The 21452-nt window shown below is 47.5% G+C and overlaps 1 protein-coding gene across 6 annotated transcripts in view; it reads right to left on the bottom strand.

Moving 5' to 3' along the window:
* LOC139402186 (small G protein signaling modulator 3) overlaps window positions 1-21452 on the bottom strand; it is a 34902-nt gene that overhangs the window by 980 nt on the left and 12470 nt on the right. The window contains exons 5-21 of one of the 6 annotated variants that reach the window (XM_071146282.1): window positions 20901-21100; window positions 12877-12999; window positions 12445-12588; window positions 9822-10017; window positions 9343-9488; window positions 8845-9108; window positions 8601-8783; window positions 7210-7365; window positions 5129-5183; window positions 4701-4750; window positions 4419-4571; window positions 4270-4340; window positions 4114-4162; window positions 3069-3154; window positions 2858-2980; window positions 2475-2535; window positions 686-2027 (exon numbers count right to left, since the gene is read on the bottom strand). In XM_071146282.1, coding sequence (XP_071002383.1) covers window positions 1944-2027; window positions 2475-2535; window positions 2858-2980; window positions 3069-3154; window positions 4114-4162; window positions 4270-4340; window positions 4419-4571; window positions 4701-4750; window positions 5129-5183; window positions 7210-7365; window positions 8601-8783; window positions 8845-9108; window positions 9343-9488; window positions 9822-10017; window positions 12445-12588; window positions 12877-12999; window positions 20901-21100 — 2144 coding nt within the window. In that variant the 3' untranslated portion in view covers window positions 686-1943. Of the gene's footprint in view, window positions 1-561; window positions 2028-2474; window positions 2536-2857; window positions 2981-3068; window positions 3155-4113; window positions 4163-4269; window positions 4341-4418; window positions 4572-4700; window positions 4751-5128; window positions 5184-7209; window positions 7366-8600; window positions 8784-8844; window positions 9109-9342; window positions 9489-9821; window positions 10018-12444; window positions 12589-12876; window positions 13000-20900; window positions 21101-21452 lie in introns of all 6 variants that reach the window. The other 5 variants (XM_071146288.1, XM_071146285.1, XM_071146284.1 and 2 more) reach the window with 5 other exon arrangements.

Here is a 21452-nt window from a genome sequence, read left to right as displayed (position 1 = left end):
CACTTCTCAATCAGCACATCCTACTACAGTACTGGTAGCAGGACACACGAACACAGGAGTAGGTTCCACTTCTCAATCAGCACATCCTACTACAGTACTGGTAGCAGGACACACGAACACAGGAGTAGGTTCCACTTCTCAATCAGCACATCCTACTACAGTACTGGTAGCAGGACACAGGAGTACGTTCCACTTCTCAATCAGCACATCCTACTACAGTACTGGTAGCAGGACACACGGACACAGGAGTAGGTTCCACTTCTCAATCAGCACATCCTACTACAGTACTGGTAGCAGGACACAGGAGTACGTTCCACTTCTCAATCAGCACATCCTACTACAGTACTGGTAGCAGGACACACGGACACAGGAGTAGGTTCCACTTCTCAATCAGCACATCCTACTACAGTACTGGTAGCAGGACACAGGAGTAGGTTCCACTACTACAGTACTGGTAGCAGGACACAGGAGTACGTTCCACTTCTCAATCAGCACATCCTACTACAGTACTGGTAGCAGGACACACGGACACAGGAGTAGGTTCCACTTCTCAATCAGCACATCCTACTACAGTACTGGTAGCAGGACACAGGAGTACGTTCCACTTCTCAATCAGCACATCCTACTACAGTACTGGTAGCAGGACACACGGACACAGGAGTAGGTTCCACTTCTCAATCAGCACATCCTACTACAGTACTGGTAGCAGGACACAGGAGTACGTTCCACTTCTCAATCAGCACATCCTACTACAGTACTGGTAGCAGGACACACGGACACAGGAGTAGGTTCCACTTCTCAATCAGCACATCCTACTACAGTACTGGTAGCAGGACACAGGAGTACGTTCCACTTCTCAATCAGCACATCCTACTACAGTACTGGTAGCAGGACACACGGACACAGGAGTAGGTTCCACTTCTCAATCAGCACATCCTACTACAGTACTGGTAGCAGGACACAGGAGTACGTTCCACTTCTCAATCAGCACATCCTACTACAGTACTGGTAGCAGGACACACGGACACAGGAGTACGTTCCACTTCTCAATCAGCACATCCTACTACAGTACTGGTAGCAGGACACACGGACACAGGTGCTACTACGACATCAGATCAGTGCCCACTGTAGCAAAACGTTTCACAACAAAAACAAGTTTCTCTGGGACAAATTCAGGTACATTCCTCCCGGTTTGGTTCTTAGTGATACACCCCAGTCCTTGAGTCTGAGGAAGTACTTCATATGGCACAGTAGAGGTGACTACTCTGTACCTAAGGAATGCTTTCTGTATATTCCTAGTCTTCTGCACCTGATCTAAAGTATCAGAAACACTGGTGTGGACAACATACACAGTAGCTTCACCCAAGAACTAACAGCCATGGTGACAGAGAGGACTATCAACCTTGGTTACATACTAATTGCTTCCATAATAGACACATCAAAAGACCTTTGATTTGTTAGCAAGCTCAGAAAGTAAATGTAATTCGTTGATAGACATGGAAAGTCTTTTGGTGTCTCAAATGATAACCTGGCCACGGTAAGTTGCCAAACATTGCAGATAGAAATGCCATGAATAGAGCTGATGTTATTCCTTATTCTACATGTCAGAGGCATGTTTGTTCTACAATGCTTATTTCTATCTGAACATTCCATAAAGTTGCGTCTTACTGAACGCGCCCCCTATAGTGTACTATCCTCAGTAGAAAGGCTTCGGATGCAGTTTAGTTGAGACGAGGAAGTGAAACCACGATGCATATCAATGTGTTTGTAGAATGATGATCAAATGTCTGAACATTACAATACTTCCTAGTGAGAGGTAGTGATGGAAACACTAGTAGTGGGTTCTGACATAGCAGTCAATATGAAAGAAACAGAAAGATCACTCTGGTAGACACAGCATGTGTTGGGCAGGGGAGTTTTTTGCAGGCTTTGGGTGTGTGTTTCTAGCCATCGATGTCCCAGCTGAAGAGATGATGCTTCACCAACATGTCTTGGACTCCTTCCTTCAGTGGCCTCTGATCTTTCTCCTGGAGGGAGGGGGGGAGGGGGGAATAAAGAGTGAAAGAGGCTGTTTGTTTAAAGGGAGTGTATAAGGAACAGCAGTTGCTGGGTGCAGTTTAAAATGTCCACAATGGAGGTCAAAGGGTTATGGGTGAGGTGTGCGCATTGGGATGGTTTTCCCCAATGTTCACTATTCTACTATCACTAGCCATCACCAGCTACGTTCTCCAACAACTGAACCAGGAACAGCTTGTTGTTTAGATAACTCTAGTTTCCTATTCTAGTCCCTAAACCCATAGTTGAGTAACTAGACCAACTACACTGACCAGAGATCAGAGTTTCCCTAGAGATCCCAACTAAAGAGGTAATGGTCAACCAACACATCTGCAACCCCTTCTTTGAGAATGGTTTTGCAGAATTCAGCCACACACAGGTATGAGTTCACAGGGTGTGTGTTTTACACACATACATACCTCTTTCTTGGCAGGCAGCTCACAGTCCTGAGAGAGACTGAAGGCAAACTTTGAGAGAACCCTAAGGAAACATCACCTTTTTAAAACCACCATCCTTTCCACACATACACCATTTTATATCCATTTCACTTCATCCTGGCCTCTAAGTCTTTCAAAAATAATCTAGCTGTTAATACGCTTGAATGGCGAGATTTAATCTTGTAATAGTCTGCTGGCACCGTCTTGTGTGCGTCGCTCTCGCATTCATTCTCACTTGTGATCTCACAGTTTCACTCCAATCTCTCCTTTGTTTTATTTCTCAATCATTCATTCCAATCTCTTCTCATTCTCTCTTAATCTCTCCCACTCTGTCTCTCTCGTGGACATCTGTCTCCATCTTTTACCTGAGCTCACACTTGATCTGGACCCATCCTGGGCTGCGTAGGAAGGACCAGGGCTGGTACCACTTCTCCACTGCAGGCATACTGGAACACAACACCTCCAACCACAGGTGTAACACCTGCTCACTGTGGGGTGAGAGAGATGTGGTTAGGGAGTGTTCACTGATAAGAGGGACAGCCAGGATCTCTGAGTGAGAGAATCTGTGTGACTCACTTGAGGCCCACGCATAGGAGCGAGCGGAACTTGACGTCCATCTGAGCGTGTGCAGAGTCGTGGCTCATATTTACAGACTGCACCGCCTGAAAGAGACAGACAGAGGGCGCTGAAGCATCACTGAAACAAATGCTTATGAACAAAACATTCAGTGTAAAACTATCTGTAGCCTAAGGCCTATGTTTCTAACAGACAACCTTCACAGCCCATCGGCCCCTACCACTAGGCAGTTCCTCATTCCCCCTTTGAAAGTATCTGCATTTCAGGTGCTAAGTGTCATTTTTTAAATTGTACTTTTTTCCTCCTTTATCTCCCTAATTTCGTGATATCCAATTGGTAGTTACAGTCTTGTCCCATCGCTGCAACTCCTGTACGGACTCAGGAGAGTTGAAGGTCGAAACACGACCCCGCCAAGCCACACTGCTTGTTGACACATTGCTCGCATAACCCAAAAGCCAGCCGCACCAATGTGTCGGAGGAAACACCATACACCTGGCGACTGAAGTCAGCGTGCAGACGCATGGCCTGGGACATCCCAGCCAGCCAAATCCTCCCCTAACCTGGACGGCGCTGGGTCAATTGTGCACAGCCTCATGGGCCTCCCAGAGGTTTGTCAGTGAATTATTGTATAGTCAGTCTAGCCCGGGATTGAACCTGGGTCTGTAGTGACGCCTCTAGCATTGTGATGGAGTGCCTTAGTCCGCTGCACCACTCAGGAGGCTCAGATACTGTAAATTCAATAGAGAACTAGGTCCCATATTACACAGTTCTTTCAGATCTTGGAGATGGAATGAGGAAGTCTTTAGTGGCAGCGCGGGAAGTCTTTCGTGGCGTGGCGGGAAGTCTTTCGTGGCGTGGCGGGAAGTCTTTCGTGGCGTGGCGGGAAGTCTTTCGTGGCGTGGCGGGAAGTCTTTAGTGGCGGGAAGTCTTTAGTGGCGGGAAGTCTTTAGTGGCAGGGAAGTCTTTAGTGGCAGGAAGTCTTTAGTGGCAGGGTGTGAGGAAGTAAACAGGCTTGTTATAGGATAACATTTACAAAAGGACTCACTCTGTAGAGCAGCTCCTCTGGTGTGAGAACCTTGCCATCCTCGTCTAATCTGGGGGGAGAGAGAGAGAACTGATGGACTGCACCACACAACTAAGACAACTGTGTAGGAATCCTAGCTGTTCATATGGTACAGAGGTCTGTGTGTGTCTAAGTTACCTGTACGTCTTACACAGCACCAGTCTAGAGTAGACCGAGTTAAAGTCCCTCTCCACCTCTCTACTGGCTGCCTGAGGAGAAAACAGACCAAAGAACAGTCAGGTAAGGCACCGTCAGACAGACACTGAACCCAGCCGTCTGTCTCCTACCTCCTCTATGAAGAGCCAGGGGTGGCAGGGTCCTCCCAGTATGGAGGGTTTCTTCAAACCGTGTTGGAAGATGGCCTTCAGGGCAGGACACAACGTCCCTCTGACCAGGTCTGTCACCGCCTCAGTCACCGAGTCATCACCCGCCAGAGAGTACTGGGGACAGCAGACCAGTTATACATACAATACTGACAAACCCATAGACTGGATATATCCACTAAAAGAACACTGAGAAATTTAAGTCTGTTTTTACTAGACTGACTACACAATAATTCACTGACAAACCTCTTTGCTCCGCTCATCGAGGATTTCTACGAACTTGGCTGGAAACCAACCTTGAGTAAAATAACAGATCATGAGATAGAAGTTTCCCAGAGTTTTAGGAAAACATAGACTACAACATTCTAGGACATGTGGAGGGGAGATTGGGACAGAGATGGCCATTCTACAGGACGTGTGGAGGGGAGATTGGGACAGAGATGGCCATTCTACAGGACGTGTGGAGGGGAGATTGGGACAGAGATGGCCATTCTACAGGACGTGTGGAGGGGAGATTGGGACAGAGATGGACATTCTACAGGACGTGTGGAGGGGAGATTGGGACAGAGATGGCCATTCTACAGGACGTGTGGAGGGGAGATTGGGACAGAGATGGCCATTCTACAGGACGTGTGGAGGGGAGATTGGGACAGAGATGGGGTGTTTTCATTCACCTCTCAGCCCGTTGAGCTCTCCCACCCAACAGTGCTCATCTTTCTGGGAAAAAATCTGAGAAAGAGAAAAACAGAGGGATGAGATGGAGGAGTGAGTGAGTCACTGTTGTAAAACCTTTTTATTTTATTTTTTACACGTATGTTTTCACATACATTTCACACGCTGTGTTTGCAAAAACAAAGTCAGTGTGCTGTTAACAGTATAGCTTTCCCACTGTGTTAACAGTATCGCTTTCCCACTGTGTTAACAGTATCGCTTTCCCACTGTGTGCTAACAGTATAGCTTTCCCACTGTGTGCTAACAGTATAGCTTTCCCACTGTGTTAACAGTATCGCTTTCCCACTGTGTTAACAGTATCGCTTTCCCACTGTGTGCTAACAGTATAGCTTTCCCACTGTGTTAACAGTATCGCTTTCCCACTGTGTTAACAGTATCGCTTTCCCACTGTGTTAACAGTATCGCTTTCCCACTGTGTTAACAGTATCGCTTTCCCACTGTGTTAACAGTATCGCTTTCCCACTGTGTTAACAGTATAGCTTTCCCACTGTGTTAACAGTATCGCTTTCCCACTGTGTTAACAGTATCGCTTTCCCACTGTGCTAACAGTATAGCTTTCCCACTGTGCTAACAGTATCGCTTTCCCACTGTGCTAACAGTATCGCTTTCCCACTGTGTTAACAGTATCGCTTTCCCACTGTGTGCTAACAGTATAGCTTTCCCACTGTGTTAACAGTATCGCTTTCCCACTGTGCTAACAGTATCGCTTTCCCACTGTGCTAACAGTATAGCTTTCCCACTGTGCTAACAGTATCGCTTTCCCACTGTGTGCTAACAGTATAGCTTTCCCACTGTGTGCTAACAGTATAGCTTTCCCACTGTGTGCTAACAGTATAGCTTTCCCACTGTGTGCTAACAGTATAGCTTTCCCACTGTGTGCTAACAGTATAGCTTTCCCACTGTGTGCTAACAGTATAGCTTTCCCACTGTGTGCTAACAGTATAGCTTTCCCACTGTGTGCTAACAGTATAGCTTTCCCACTGTGTGCTAACAGTATAGCTTTCCCACTGTGTGCTAACAGTATAGCTTTCCCACTGTGTGCTAACAGTATAGCTTTCCCACTGTGTGCTAACAGTATAGCTTTCCCACTGTGCTAACAGTATAGCTTTCCCACTGTGTGCTAACAGTATAGCTTTCCCACTGTGTGCTAACAGTATAGCTTTCCCACTGTGTGCTAACAGTACTTTCCCACTGTGTGCTAACAGTATAGCTTTCCCACTGTGTGCTAACAGTATAGCTTTCCCACTGTGTGCTAACAGTATAGCTTTCCCACTGTGTGCTAACAGTATAGCTTTCCCACTGTGTGCTATAAGTATAGCTTTCCCACTGTGTGCTAACAGTATAGCTTTCCCACTGTGTGCTAACAGTATAGCTTTCCCACTGTGTGCTAACAGTATAGCTTTCCCACTGTGTGCTAACAGTATAGCTTTCCCACTGTGTGCTAACAGTATAGCTTTCCCACTGTGTGCTAACAGTATAGCTTTCCCACTGTGTGCTAACAGTATAGCTTTCCCACTGTGTGCTAACAGTATAGCTTTCCCACTGTGTGCTAACAGTATAGCTTTCCCACTGTGCTAACAGTATCGCTTTCCCACTGTGCTAACAGTATCGCTTTCCCACTGTGCTAACAGTATCGCTTTCCCACTGTGCTAACAGTATCGCTTTCCCACTGTGTTAACAGTATCGCTTTCCCACTGTGTTAACAGTATCGCTTTCCCACTGTGTTAACAGTATCGCTTTCCCACTGTGTTAACAGTATAGCTTTCCCACTGTGTTAACAGTATAGCTTTCCCACTGTGTTAACAGTATAGCTTTCCCACTGTGTTAACAGTATAGCTTTCCCACTGTCCCTGTACCCTACCGGGCTCTAACTAGTGCTACTCTGCTCAAACACACGTGACCAACTTCCTTGACAATGTACCAACGGATTGAGCTACACAAATACATGGCAACATTTAAAGCAAGCTGTGGAGTGAAATTACAGCACTTAACTCCATTACATGCATGTGTTCTGTCCACTCACAGTGATGATGTCGTTCTTCCTGAAGCCCAGTTCGTCGTCATCATGGCGCTCAAAGTCCAACAGGGCTTTGGCCCGTCTCCGTCGGTTACGAGACACAACCAGGAAGTTCTCGTGGTCTCTCTGGTGGCTCTCCATGGAGTAGTCTGGAGTCAGGTCCTGAGAGGACAGAGGGAGAGAGAGAAAGATGAAGAGAAGGCGAGAGGGGGAGGGACATAGATTAATCTAATCAAATTAGCTCAGAATGTGCATCAAACATGTCAATCAGAACGACTCCACTATTTCCTAACTGTGTCGCAGTGTGAAGCACCATTGATTCAGTGATTTGATTTAATGACCGAGTGACTCATTGTTGGGTAACATGACTCACGGTGCTGCTGTGTCAGGGGAAGAATTCAATTATATGACTCATGCCACGATTACACCAGGCACTACCTAAAGCCTTCTACTGGAGATCAGTCATGGGAAAGGGGGATAACCTAGTCAGTTGTACAACCATGCATTCAACTGAAATGTGTCTTTGCATTTAACCTAACCCCTCTGAATCAGAGAGGGGCAGAGGGCTGCCTTAAATTGACATCCAGGTCTTCAGCACCAGCATGGGGGAGGACAAGAGATGCATACATTCAGCGACTTAACGGCCAGCGACTGAGCTCAGAGACCAGAAAGTCACAGATTTCTGCAAATTATCAGCAAGGCGACCACAAGATAACCAGGTGAAGGAGGGACGGACTCCCTACCTAGCATTGTCACCATGCCAAATAGGCTAAGGTGACATTGTGCATGGTATTTAGGGAGAGCTCAGCTACTTCTTACTACAAGGCAGCTTCTCTCTTAAACGCGGGGTCAGTGAAACTGAGTCGATTCAGTAATCTGATTCAGTAGTGAGACTCACAGTGCTGGTGTGTTGGGGGTCCAGACAGCTATATGATTAAGTAACCTGATTCAGTAGTGAGATTCACAGTGCTGGTGTGTTGGGGGTCCAGACAGCTATATGATTCAGTAGTGAGACTCACAGTGCTGGTGTGTTGGGGGTCCAAACAGCTATATGATTCAGTAGTGAGACTCACAGTGCTGGTGTGTTGGGGGTCCAAACAGCTATATGATTCAGTAGTGAGATTCACAGTGCTGGTGTGTTGGGGGTCCAGACAGCTATATGATTCAGTAGTGAGACTCACAGTGCTGGTGTGTTGGGGGTCCAGACAGCTATATGATTCAGTAGTGAGACTCACAGTGCTGGTGTGTTGGGGGTCCAAACAGCTATATGATTCAGTAGTGAGACTCACAGTGCTGGTGTGTTGGGGGTCCAGACAGCTATATGATTCAGTAGTGAGACTCACAGTGCTGGTGTGTTGGGGGTCCAAACAGCTATATGATTCAGTAGTGAGACTCACAGTGCTGGTGTGTCGGGGGTCCAGACAGTGGAAGTGTTCAGCGGTGCGGGTGATGGCCTCTCGGAGCGCTGCTACCAGCTCTGTCTGCTTGATGTTCTTAGACTTGAGAGCCTCCGCCTCGTCCTCACCCCACAACAGAGAGCTCAGAGTGGACTTCCTACGTAGCGACTGTCTCCTCACAACCTATAGACACACTCTGGTTAGGCATGCTATCACACACACACATTTCTATCAGACCACTCACTTTATTGAGGTTGTTGTTGAGTGTGTGGGAGTTGTTGGTGTTGAGCTGGGCCTGCTCATTGAGGATGTAAGCCAGGTGTTTGTTCCTCTGGGCCTCCAGTGTGTCCTGGGACAGCGCCCCCGCCAGCCTCATGGCCTCCCCCAGTACTGCAGCCCCGTCACCCAGCTGGCTGGGCAGATCGGACAGCGTGTTGAAGATGGACGCAGAGTTTTCAGAGGACACCAGCTCCTCCTCCTGTAGGGGAGAGAGGAGAAGGTCAACCTCCTGTAGGGGGGAAAGGAGAGGGTTAAACAGGGGAATGACCAATCCCAAATCCCCAAGACACTTGTAGGCCTCTAGATCTGAAAGGGTTGGATAGATATAAGAAAAAGAGGGAGTTATTACTGTATGATTTTCAATACCAATCCAATCCTTTCTGATCTACACAGGTCTAGGGAGTAGGGGTTGGTTTAAAATCAAACCAGCAACCAGCCAGCCAATGAGAAACGACTATCCCACCTTGATCTTGAGCATGCCCAGTGTGACCTGGAAGAGGACCACAGAGCCCTGGTAGAACAGCAGGTCCCAGATCCTCAGCAGGATGCGGATGTCCACCACACTGGCAAACGATGTCAGGAACCAGTGCAGCGTGATCAGAGACAACTCTGGTGGAGGAGAGGAGACGAAGGGAAGGGTTAGGACACACAGGCAGGTTGGTCTCCTACACTACACCCGACATTCTTAGCAATGTTTGTGGCCTCTAAACACCAGACTTTAAAAGCCTTATTGCAGTTTCCCTGTAGCTCCCCTAGATCCCTATTCACATTAACATCTTAGTCATTTAGCAGACGCTTTTATCCAGAGTGACTTACACTAGTGCATTCAATCTTAAGTTAGCTATTTGAGACAACCACAGTTCATTTTCCTTCATAAAGTAGGATCCAGCAAAGTAGGATAAGACGAGTGTTAAAGTGTAAAGAACCCCCCATCTCTCTCACCGATGTCGTGCTCCTGCAGAAGCCTGTCCAGGCTTGGTAGATACTGGACTATGAGCTGTCTGAGGACCCTCTGGTCTGTCTGGACCCCCAGCAGGGTGGAGGAGAAGTAGGAGGGTGGCAGCAGGTCCTCGATCAGGGCACACATCATCCACAGCACGTCCTCCTCCTCCAGGAACAGCAACAGACATGACACCACCTGGGGATGGGGAGAGCGTGGAGAAAATAAACAGAAGAGATTAGATCTTTATTGTCCCCGTTGGGCAATTCGGTTGCAGCGAAAATACAGAGTCTGGGCAGATACAAACATATACACATTACAGTAGAGGTACTACAAACTCCCTAGATTAAAGAGTTAATCAAGAACACAAGATCAAAGTAATATTTAAAATACTATTTCAAACGTGCAGAAAGGGACCTGGATCATATGCCAGGTCTTTACCAGACAGAGGAAAGTGTATTAACCTGGATGGTAATATGCCAGGTCTTTACCAGACAGAGGAAAGTGTATTAACCTGGATGGTAATATGCCAGGTCTTTACCAGACAGAGGAAAGTGTATTAACCTGGATGGTAATATGCCAGGTCTTTACCAGACAGAGGAAAGTGTATTAACCTGGATGGTAATATGCCAGGTCTTTACCAGACAGAGGAAAGTGTATTAACCTGGATGGTAATATGCCAGGGTTTTACCAGACAGAGGAAAGTGTATTAACCTGGATGGTAATATGCTTGTATTAACCTGGATGGTAATATGCCAGGTCTTTACCAGACAGAGGAAAGTGTATTAACCTGGATGGTAATATGCCAGGTCTTTACCAGACAGAGGAAAGTGTATTAACCTGGATGGTAATATGCCAGGTCTTTACCAGCCAGAGGAAAGTGTATTAACCTGGATGGTAATATGCCAGGTCTTTACCAGCCAGAGGAAAGTGTATTAACCTGGATGGTAATATGCCAGGTCTTTACCAGCCAGAGGAAAGTGTATTAACCTGGATGGTAATATGCCAGGTCTTTACCAGCCAGAGGAAAGTGTATTAACCTGGATGGTAATATGCCAGGTCTTTACCAGACAGAGGAAAGTGTATTAACCTGGATGGTAATATGCCAGGTCTTTACCAGCCAGAGGAAAGTGTATTAACCTGGATGGTAATATGCCAGGTCGTTACCAGACAGAGGAAAGTGTATTAACCTGGATGGTAATATGCCAGGTCGTTACCAGACAGAGGAAAGTGTATTAACCTGGATGGTAATATGCCAGGTCTTTACCAGACAGAGGAAAGTGTATTAACCTGGATGGTAATATGCCAGGTCTTTACCAGACAGAGGAAAGTGTATTAACCTGGATGGTAATATGCCAGGTCATTACCAGACAGAGGAAAGTGTATTAACCTGGATGGTAATATGCCAGGTCTTTACCAGACAGAGGAAAGTGTATTAACCTGGATGGTAATATGCCAGGTCTTTACCAGACTGAGGAAAGTGTATTAACCTGGATGGTAATATGCCAGGTCTTTACCAGACAGAGGAAAGTGCATTAACCTGGATGGTAATATGCCAGGTCTTTACCAGCCAGAGGAAAGTGTATTAACCTGGATGGTAATCTGCCAGGTCTTTACCAGCCAGAGGAAAGTGTATTAACCTGGATGGTAATATGCCAGGTCTTTACCAGACAGAGGAAAGTGTATTAACCTGGATGGTAATATGCCAGGTCTTTACCAGACAGAGGAAAGTGTATTAACCTGGATGGTAATATGCCAGGTCGTTACCAGACTGAGGAAAGTGTATTAACCTGGATGGTAATATGCCAGGTCTTTACCAGCCAGGAAAGTGTATTAACCTGGATGGTATTATGCCAGGTCGTTACCAGCCAGAGGAAAGTGTATTAACCTGGATGGTAATATGCCAGGTCGTTACCAGACAGAGGAAAGTGTATTAACCTGGATGGTAATATGCCAGGTCTTTACCAGACTGAGGAAAGTGTATTAACCTGGATGGTAATATGCCAGGTCGTTACCAGACAGGAAAGTGTATTAACCTGGATGGTAATATGCCAGGTCGTTACCAGACAGAGGAAAGTGTATTAACCTGGATGGTAATATGCCAGGTCTTTACCAGACAGAGGAAAGTGTATTAACCTGGATGGTAATATGCCAGGTCTTTACCAGACTGAGGAAAGTGTATTAACCTGGATGGTAATATGCCAGGGTTTTACCAGACAGAGGAAAGTGTATTAACCTGGATGGTAATATGCCAGGTCTTTACCAGCCAGAGGAAAGTGTATTAACCTGGATGGTAATATGCCAAGTCTTTACCAGACAGAGGAAAGTGTATTCACCTGGATGGTAATATGCCAGGTCTTTACCAGCCAGAGGAAAGTGTATTAACCTGGATGGTAATATGCCAGGTCTTTACCAGCCAGATGAAAGTGTATTAACCTGGATGGTAATATGCCAGGTCTTTACCAGACAGAGGAAAGTGTATTAACCTGGATGATAATATGCCAGGTCTTTACCAGACAGAGGAAAGTATATTAACCTGGATGGTAATATGCCAGGTCTTTACCAGACAGAGGAAAGTGTATAGATCGTAACTACACAATAGAGCACAGTGAACGTCCTCCTTACCATGCCTGTGCCCTGGCAGTAGCCAATGTCTGGGTAGAGCCATGCCAGGCCCCGCAGTACCCGCCTCAGCCTGGGAACACCCACACTCTGCAGGCTGCAGAAACACGCGTTGGAGGGCATGGTCCGCAACAGGTCCTTCTCTATCTGAGAGAGGGGGAAGAGATAGACGGAGTGGGATGAGAAGGGGTGGCGAGATAGAGAGAGGGGGGAAATATTGTTTTTCAACCAATGTGTTGTAAGAGTTTACAGATTTATTAGCATATATAAATGAATAATCAACCATTAATAAATCCCCTTGTAAATCACTTATATTTTTTAAACAGGTTAACAATGTTTGATCCTCAATCACAGATTTTCATCAAGGGAGAGAAACATCTTACATCATCAGTACCATTCCACCCCTCCACCTGGAGTCATCTGGATGTACAGTACCTCAGCATCCAGTACCTGTTTGGCAGCAGTGGTCTCGTCGTTGGTGCTGTTCTTAACGATCTCTTTGTAGGAGATCTCTGTAGTCCTTTTCTTCTGCAGAGCTCCAGACAGACGCATCCACAACTAGCACGACCAGAGAGAGGGGGGGGGGGCAGTCAGACAACAGACGAGAGGTCGACTGATTATGATTTTTCAACGCCGATACCGATTATTGGAGGACCAAAAAAAGACAATACCTTTGAGTTTGATTGATATATATATATATATATATATATATATATATATATATATCAATCAATCATAGACGTAATTATAATATAAAAACACACAGAAATACGAGCCTTAGGTCATTAATATGATAAACTATCATTTCGAAAAAACAAAACGTTTATTCTTTCAGTGAAATATGGAACCGTTCCGTATTTTATCTAACGGGTGGCATCCCAAAGTCTAAATATTGCTGTTACATTGCACAACCTTCAATGTTATGTCATAATTATGTACAATTCTGGCAAATTAATTACGGTCTTTGTTAGGAAGAAATGGTCTTCACACAGTTCGCAAAGAGCCAGGCGGCCCAAACTGCTGCATATACCCTGACTCTGTTGCACAGAATGCAAGAGAAGTGACACAATTTCCCTAGTTAAAATAAATTCATGTTAGCAGACAATATTAACTAAATATGCAGGTTTAAAAATATATACTTGTGTATTGATTTTAAGAAAGGCATTGATGTTTATGGTTAGGTACTCATTGGTGCAACTATTGTGCTATTTTCGCGAATGTGCTTGTTAAATCACCTGTTTGGCGAAGTAGGCTGTGATTCAATGATAAATTAACAGGCACCGCATTGATTATATGCAACGCAGGACAAGCTAGATAAACTAGTAATATCAACAACCATGTGTAGTTAACTAGTGATTGTTTTTTATAAGATATGTTTCATGCTAGCTAGCACCTTACCTTGGCTTCTTGCTGCACTCGCATAACAGGTAGTCAGCCTGCAACGCAGTCTCCTTGTGGAGTGCAATGTAATCGGCTATAATCGGTGTCCAAAAATGCCGATTACAGATTATGAACACTTGGAAAAATCGTCCCTAATTAAATCGGCCATTCCGATTAATCGGTCGACCTCTACAACAGACATCTCTGAATCAGGTTATACACCGTAGTAGGAGTTGGCCCTTTGACCACTTTATCTCCCCTTACTGGTCTGTGGTCTCATTCTGCCTTTTCCCTTTGTTAAAACCTCTACTGCTGTGTTCTCCCCCCTCTAGGGCCCTTACCTGTGGTCTCATTCTGCCTTTTCCCTTTGTTAAAACCTCTACTGCTGTGTTCTCCCCCCTCTAGGCCCCTTACCTGTGGTCTCACTCTGCCTTTTCCCTTTGTTAAAACCTCTACTGCTGTGTTCTCCCCCCTCTAGGCCCCTTACCTGTGGTCTCATTCTGCCTTTTCCCTTTGTTAAAACCTCTACTGCTGTGTTCTCCCCCCTCTAGGCCCCTTACCTGTGGTCTCATTCTGCCTTTTCCCTTTGTTAAAACCTCTACTGCTGTGTTCTCCCCCCTCTAGGCCCCTTACCTGTGGTCTCATTCTGCCTTTTCCCTTTGTTAAAACCTCTACTGCTGTGTTCTCCCCCCTCTAGGCCCCTTACCTGTGGTCTCATTCTGCCTTTTCCCTTTGTTAAAACCTCTACTGCTGTGTTCTCCCCCCTCTAGGCCCCTTACCTGTGGTCTCATTCTGCCTTTTCCCTTTGTTAAAACCTCTACTGCTGTGTTCTCCCCCCTCTAGGCCCCTTACCTGTGGTCTCATTCTGCCTTTTCCCTTTGTTAAAACCTCTACTGCTGTGTTCTCCCCCCTCTAGGCCCCTTACCTGTGGTCTCATTCTGCCTTTTCCCTTTGTTAAAACCTCTACTGCTGTGTTCTCCCCCCTCTAGGCCCCTTACCTGTGGCATCATTCTGCCTTTTCCCTTTGTTAAAACCTCTACTGCTGTGTTCTCCCCCCTCTAGGCCCCTTACCTGTGGTCTCATTCTGCATTTTCCCTTTGTTAAAACCTCTACTGCTGTGTTCTCCCCCCTCTAGGCCCCTTACCTGTGGTCTCATTCTGCCTTTTCCCTTTGTTAAAACCTCTACTGCTGTGTTCTCCCCCCTCTAGGCCCCTTACCTGTGGTCTCATTCTGCCTTTTCCCTTTGTTAAAACCTCTACTGCTGTGTTCTCCCCCCTCTAGGCCCCTTACCTGTGGTCTCATTCTGCCTTTTCCCTTTGTTAAAACCTCTACTGCTGTGTTCTCCCCCCTCTAGGCCCCTTACCTGTGGTCTCATTCTGCCTTTTCCCTTTGTTAAAACCTCTACTGCTGTGTTCTCCCCCCTCTAGGCCCCTTACCTGTGGTCTCATTCTGCCTTTTCCCTTTGTTAAAACCTCTACTGCTGTGTTCTCCCCCCTCTAGGCCCCTTACCTGTGGTCTCATTCTGCCTTTTCCCTTTGTTAAAACCTCTACTGCTGTGTTCTCCCCCCTCTAGGCCCCTTACCTGTGGTCTCATTCTGCCTTTTCCCTTTGTTAAAACCTCTACTGCTGTGTTCTCCCCCCTCTAGGCCCCCTTACCTGTGGTCTCATTCTGCCTTTTCCCTTTGTTAAAACCTCTACTGCTGTGTTCTCCCCCCTCTAGGCCCCCTTACCTGTGGTCTCATTCTGCCTTTTCCCTTTGTTAAAACCTCTACTGCTGTGTTCTCCCCCCTCTAGGCCCCCTTACCTGTGGTCTCATTCTGCCTTTTCCCTTTGTTAAAACCTCTACTGCTGTGTTCTCCCCCCTCTAGGCCCCCTTACCTGTGGTCTCATTCTGCCTTTTCCCTTTGTTAAAACCTCTACTGCTGTGTTCTCCCCCCTCTAGGCCCCTTACCTGTGGTCTCATTCTGCCTTTTCCCTTTGTTAAAACCTCTACTGCTGTGTTCTCCCCCCTCTAGGCCCCTTACCTGTGGTCTCATTCTGCCTTTTCCCTTTGTTAAAACCTCTACTGCTGTGTTCTCCCCCCTCTAGGCCCCTTACCTGTGGTCTCATTCTGCCTTTTCCCTTTGTTAAAACCTCTACTGCTGTGTTCTCCCCCCTCTAGGCCCCTTACCTGTGGTCTCATTCTGCCTTTTCCCTTTGTTAAAACCTCTACTGCTGTGTTCTCCCCCCTCTAGGCCCCTTACCTGTGGTCTCATTCTGCCTTTTCCCTTTGTTAAAACCTCTACTGCTGTGTTCTCCCCCCTCTAGGCCCCTTACCTGTGGTCTCATTCTGCCTTTTCCCTTTGTTAAAACCTCTACTGCTGTGTTCTCCCCCCTCTAGGCCCCTTACCTGTGGTCTCATTCTGCCTTTTCCCTTTGTTAAAACCTCTACTGCTGTGTTCTCCCCCCTCTAGGCCCCTTACCTGTGGTCTCATTCTGCCTTTTCCCTTTGTTAAAACCTCTACTGCTGTGTTCTCCCCCCTCTAGGCCCCTTACCTGTGGTCTCATTCTGCCTTTTCCCTTTGTTAAAACCTCTACTGCTGTGTTCTCCCCCCTCTAGGCCCCCTTACCTGTGGTCTCATTCTGCCTTTTCCCTTTGTTAAAACCTCTACTGCTGTGTTCTCCCCCCTCTAGGCCCCTTACCTGTGGTCTCATTCTGCCTTTTCCCTTTGTTAAAACCTCTACTGCTGTGTTCTCCCCCCTCTAGGCCCCCTTACCTGTGGTCTCATTCTGCCTTTTCCCTTTGTTAAAACCTCTACTGCTGTGTTCTCCCCCCTCTAGGCCCCTTACCTGTGGTCTCATTCTGCCTTTTCCCTTTGTTAAAACCTCTACTGCTGTGTTCTCCCCCCTCTAGGCCCCTTACCTGTGGTCTCATTCTGCCTTTTCCCTTTGTTAAAACCTCTACTGCTGTGTTCTCCCCCCTCTAGGCCCCTTACCTGTGGTCTCATTCTGCCTTTTCCCTTTGTTAAAACCTCTACTGCTGTGTTCTCCCCCCTCTAGGCCCCTTACCTGTGGTCTCATTCTGCCTTTTCCCTTTGTTAAAACCTCTACTGCTGTGTTCTCCCCCCTCTAGGCCCCTTACCTGTGGTCTCATTCTGCCTTTTCCCTTTGTTAAAACCTCTACTGCTGTGTTCTCCCCCCTCTAGGCCCCTTACCTGTGGTCTCATTCTGCCTTTTCCCTTTGTTAAAACCTCTACTGCTGTGTTCTCCCCCCTCTAGGCCCCTTACCTGTGGTCTCATTCTGCCTTTTCCCTTTGTTAAAACCTCTACTGCTGTGTTCTCCCCCCTCTAGGCCCCTTACCTGTGGTCTCATTCTGCCTTTTCCCTTTGTTAAAACCTCTACTGCTGTGTTTTCCCCCCTCTAGGCCCCCTTACCTGTGGTCTCATTCTGCCTTTTCCCTTTGTTAAAACCTCTACTGCTGTGTTCTCCCCCCTCTAGGCCCCTTACCTGTGGTCTCATTCTGCCTTTTCCCTTTGTTAAAACCTCTACTGCTGTGTTCTCCCCCCTCTAGGCCCCCTTACCTGTGGTCTCATTCTGCCTTTTCCCTTTGTTAAAACCTCTACTGCTGTGTTCTCCCCCCTCTAGGCCCCCTTACCTGTGGTCTCATTCTGCCTTTTCCCTTTGTTAAAACCTCTACTGCTGTGTTCTCCCCCCTCTAGGCCCCTTACCTGTGGTCTCATTCTGCCTTTTCCCTTTGTTAAAACCTCTACTGCTGTGTTCTCCCCCCTCTAGGCCCCTTACCTGTGGTCTCATTCTGCCTTTTCCCTTTGTTAAAACCTCTACTGCTGTGTTCTCCCCCCTCTAGGCCCCTTACCTGTGGTCTCATTCTGCCTTTTCCCTTTGTTAAAACCTCTACTGCTGTGTTCTCCCCCCTCTAGGCCCCTTACCTGTGGTCTCATTCTGCCTTTTCCCTTTGTTAAAACCTCTACTGCTGTGTTCTCCCCCCTCTAGGCCCCTTACCTGTGGTCTCATTCTGCCTTTTCCCTTTGTTAAAACCTCTACTGCTGTGTTCTCCCCCCTCTAGGCCCCTTACCTGTGGTCTCATTCTGCCTTTTCCCTTTGTTAAAACCTCTACTGCTGTGTTCTCCCCCCTCTAGGCCCCTTACCTGTGGTCTCATTCTGCCTTTTCCCTTTGTTAAAACCTCTACTGCTGTGTTCTCCCCCCTCTAGGCCCCCTTACCTGTGGTCTCATTCTGCCTTTTCCCTTTGTTAAAACCTCTACTGCTGTGTTCTCCCCCCTCTAGGCCCCTTACCTGTGGTCTCATTCTGCCTTTTCCCTTTGTTAAAACCTCTACTGCTGTGTTCTCCCCCCTCTAGGACCCTTACCTGTGGTCTCATTCTGCCTTTTCCCTTTGTTAAAACCTCTACTGCTGTGTTCTCCCCCCTCTAGGCCCCTTACCTGTGGTCTCATTCTGCCTTTTCCCTTTGTTAAAACCTCTACTGCTGTGTTCTCCCCCCTCTAGGCCCCTTACCTGTGGTCTCATTCTGCCTTTTCCCTTTGTTAAAACCTCTACTGCTGTGTTCTCCCCCCTCTAGGGCCCCTTACCTGTGGTCTCATTCTGCCTTTTCCCTTTGTTAAAACCTCTACTGCTGTGTTCTCCCCCCTCTAGGGCCCCTTACCTGTGGTCTCATTCTGCCTTTTCCCTTTGTTAAAACCTCTACTGCTGTGTTCTCCCCCCTCTAGGCCCCTTACCTGTGGTCTCATTCTGCCTTTTCCCTTTGTTAAAACCTCTACTGCTGTGTTCTCCCCCCTCTAGGCCCCTTACCTGTGGTCTCATTCTGCCTTTTCCCTTTGTTAAAACCTCTACTGCTGTGTTTTCCCCCCTCTAGGCCCCTTACCTGTGGTCTCATTCTGCCTTTTCCCTTTGTTAAAACCTCTACTGCTGTGTTCTCCCCCCTCTAGGCCCCCTTACCTGTGGTCTCATTCTGCCTTTTCCCTTTGTTAAAACCTCTACTGCTGTGTTCTCCCCCCTCTAGGCCCCTTACCTGTGGTCTCATTCTGCCTTTTCCCTTTGTTAAAACCTCTACTGCTGTGTTTTCCCCCCTCTAGGCCCCTTACCTGTGGTCTCATTCTGCCTTTTCCCTTTGTTAAAACCTCTACTGCTGTGTTCTCCCCCCTCTAGGCCCCTTACCTGTGGTCTCATTCTGCCTTTTCCCTTTGTTAAAACCTCTACTGCTGTGTTCTCCCCCCTCTAGGCCCCTTACCTGTGGTCTCATTCTGCCTTTTCCCTTTGTTAAAACCTCTACTGCTGTGTTCTCCCCCCTCTAGGCCCCTTACCTGTGGTCTCATTCTGCCTTTTCCCTTTGTTAAAACCTCTACTGCTGTGTTCTCCCCCCTCTAGGCCCCTTACCTGTGGTCTCATTCTGCCTTTTCCCTTTGTTAAAACCTCTACTGCTGTGTTCTCCCCCCTCTAGGCCCCCTTACCTGTGGTCTCATTCTGCCTTTTCCCTTTGTTAAAACCTCTACTGCTGTGTTCTCCCCCCTCTAGGCCCCCTTACCTGTGGTCTCATTCTGCCTTTTCCCTTTGTTAAAACCTCTACTGCTGTGTTCTCCCCCCTCTAGGCCCCTTACCTGTGGTCTCATTCTGCCTTTTCCCTTTGTTAAAACCTCTACTGCTGTGTTCTCCCCCCTCTAGGCCCCTTACCTGTGGTCTCATTCTGCCTTTTCCCTTTGTTAAAACCTCTACTGCTGTGTTCTCCCCCCTCTAGGCCCCTTACCTGTGGTCTCATTCTGCCTTTTCCCTTTGTTAAAACCTCTACTGCTGTGTTTTCCCCCCTCTAGGCCCCTTACCTGTGGTCTCATTCTGCCTTTTCCCTTTGTTAAAACCTCTACTGCTGTGTTCTCCCCCCTCTAGGCCCCTTACCTGTGGTCTCATTCTGCCTTTTCCCTTTGTTAAAACCTCTACTGCTGTGTTCTCCCCCCTCTAGGCCCCCTTACCTGTGGTCTCATTCTGCCTTTTCCCTTTGTTAAAACCTCTACTGCTGTGTTCTCCCCCCTCTAGGCCCCTTACCTGTGGTCTCATTCTGCCTTTTCCCTTTGTTAAAACCTCTACTGCTGTGTTCTCCCCCCTCTAGGCCCCTTACCTGTGGTCTCATTCTGCCTTTTCCCTTTGTTAAAACCTCTACTGCTGTGTTCTCCCCCCTCTAGGGCCCTTACCTGTGGTCTCATTCTGCCTTTTCCCTTTGTTAAAACCTCTACTGCTGTGTTCTCCCCCCTCTAGGCCCCTTACTGGTCTGTGGTCTCATTCTGCCTTTTCCCTTTGTTAAAACCTCTACTGCTGTGTTCTCCCCCCTCTAGGCCCCTTACCTGTGGTCTCATTCTGCCTTTTCCCTTTGTTAAAACCTCTACTGCTGTGTTCTCCCCCCTCTAGGCCCCTTACCTGTGGTCTCATTCTGCCTTTTCCCTTTGTTAAAACCTCTACTGCTGTGTTTTCCCCCCTCTAGGCCCCCTTACCTGTGGTCTCATTCTGCCTTTTCCCTTTGTTAAAACCTCTACTGCTGTGTTCTCCCCCCTCTAGGCCCCTTACCTGTGGTCTCATTCTGCCTTTTCCCTTTGTTAAAACCTCTACTGCTGTGTTCTCCCCCCTCTAGGCCCCTTACCTGTGGTCTCATTCTGCCTTTTCCCTTTGTTAAAACCTCTACTGCTGTGTTTTCCCCCCTCTAGGCCCCCTTACCTGTGGTCTCATTCTGCCTTTTCCCTTTGTTAAAACCTCTACTGCTGTGTTCTCCCCCCTCTAGGCCCCTTACCTGTGGTCTCATTCTGCCTTTTCCCTTTGTTAAAACCTCTACTGCTGTGTTCTCCCCCCTCTAGGCCCCTTACCTGTGGTCTCATTCTGCCTTTTCCCTTTGTTAAAACCTCTACTGCTGTGTTCTCCCCCCTCTAGGCCCCTTACCTGTGGTCTCATTCTGCCTTTTCCCTTTGTTAAAACCTCTACTGCTGTGTTCTCCCCCCTCTAGGCCCCTTACCTGTGGTCTCATTCTGCCTTTTCCCTTTGTTAAAACCTCTACTGCTGTGTTCTCCCCCCTCTAGGCCCCTTACCTGTGGTCTCATGCTGTGTGGTATGCCCCCCAGCACCAGGGAGCGGAGGCGTTCAGAGTGGGGCAGGACGGGGGAGATGAGGTCCCAGGTCAGGTCTCCTACGGTGTGGTTGTGGGTGAACTCCAGGTGGGCCTGCCAGCGCAGCCTCTGCTGGGGGTCCTCTCTCTGGGGCTCTGGCCTCGGCTCTGGCTCTACACCATCTGGAGGGGGAGAGAGATGGTGTTCAACTTCAGTTATCGTTGTTCAGGGTTATACTCCTGCATTCCTGTTACTTTGGCACTGTCTGCTTCCCCTGTTTTAATGATTTCTCCTCCTCCACCACTAAGGTCTGTTTCCCCTGTTTTAACCCATTAGACATGGGCCCAACAACAGCCCCAGTGTTCAGCTGTGTCTCAGTTCCTTTACAGTGGACTACGTCTACAGTATCAGCAACAGGTCAATAGGATTTCAGCAAGCAGTGCAAGTCACTTTTGTACCTTTATTTAACTAGGCAAGTCAGTTAAGAACAAATTCTTATTTACAATGACTGCCTTTCCCCCAGCCAAACCCTAA

This window comes from Oncorhynchus clarkii, unplaced genomic scaffold (assembly GCF_045791955.1).
Source record: "Oncorhynchus clarkii lewisi isolate Uvic-CL-2024 unplaced genomic scaffold, UVic_Ocla_1.0 unplaced_contig_1254_pilon_pilon, whole genome shotgun sequence".
NCBI lineage: Eukaryota > Metazoa > Chordata > Actinopteri > Salmoniformes > Salmonidae > Oncorhynchus > Oncorhynchus clarkii.
This window is presented reverse-complemented; position numbering and strand designations above follow the sequence as displayed.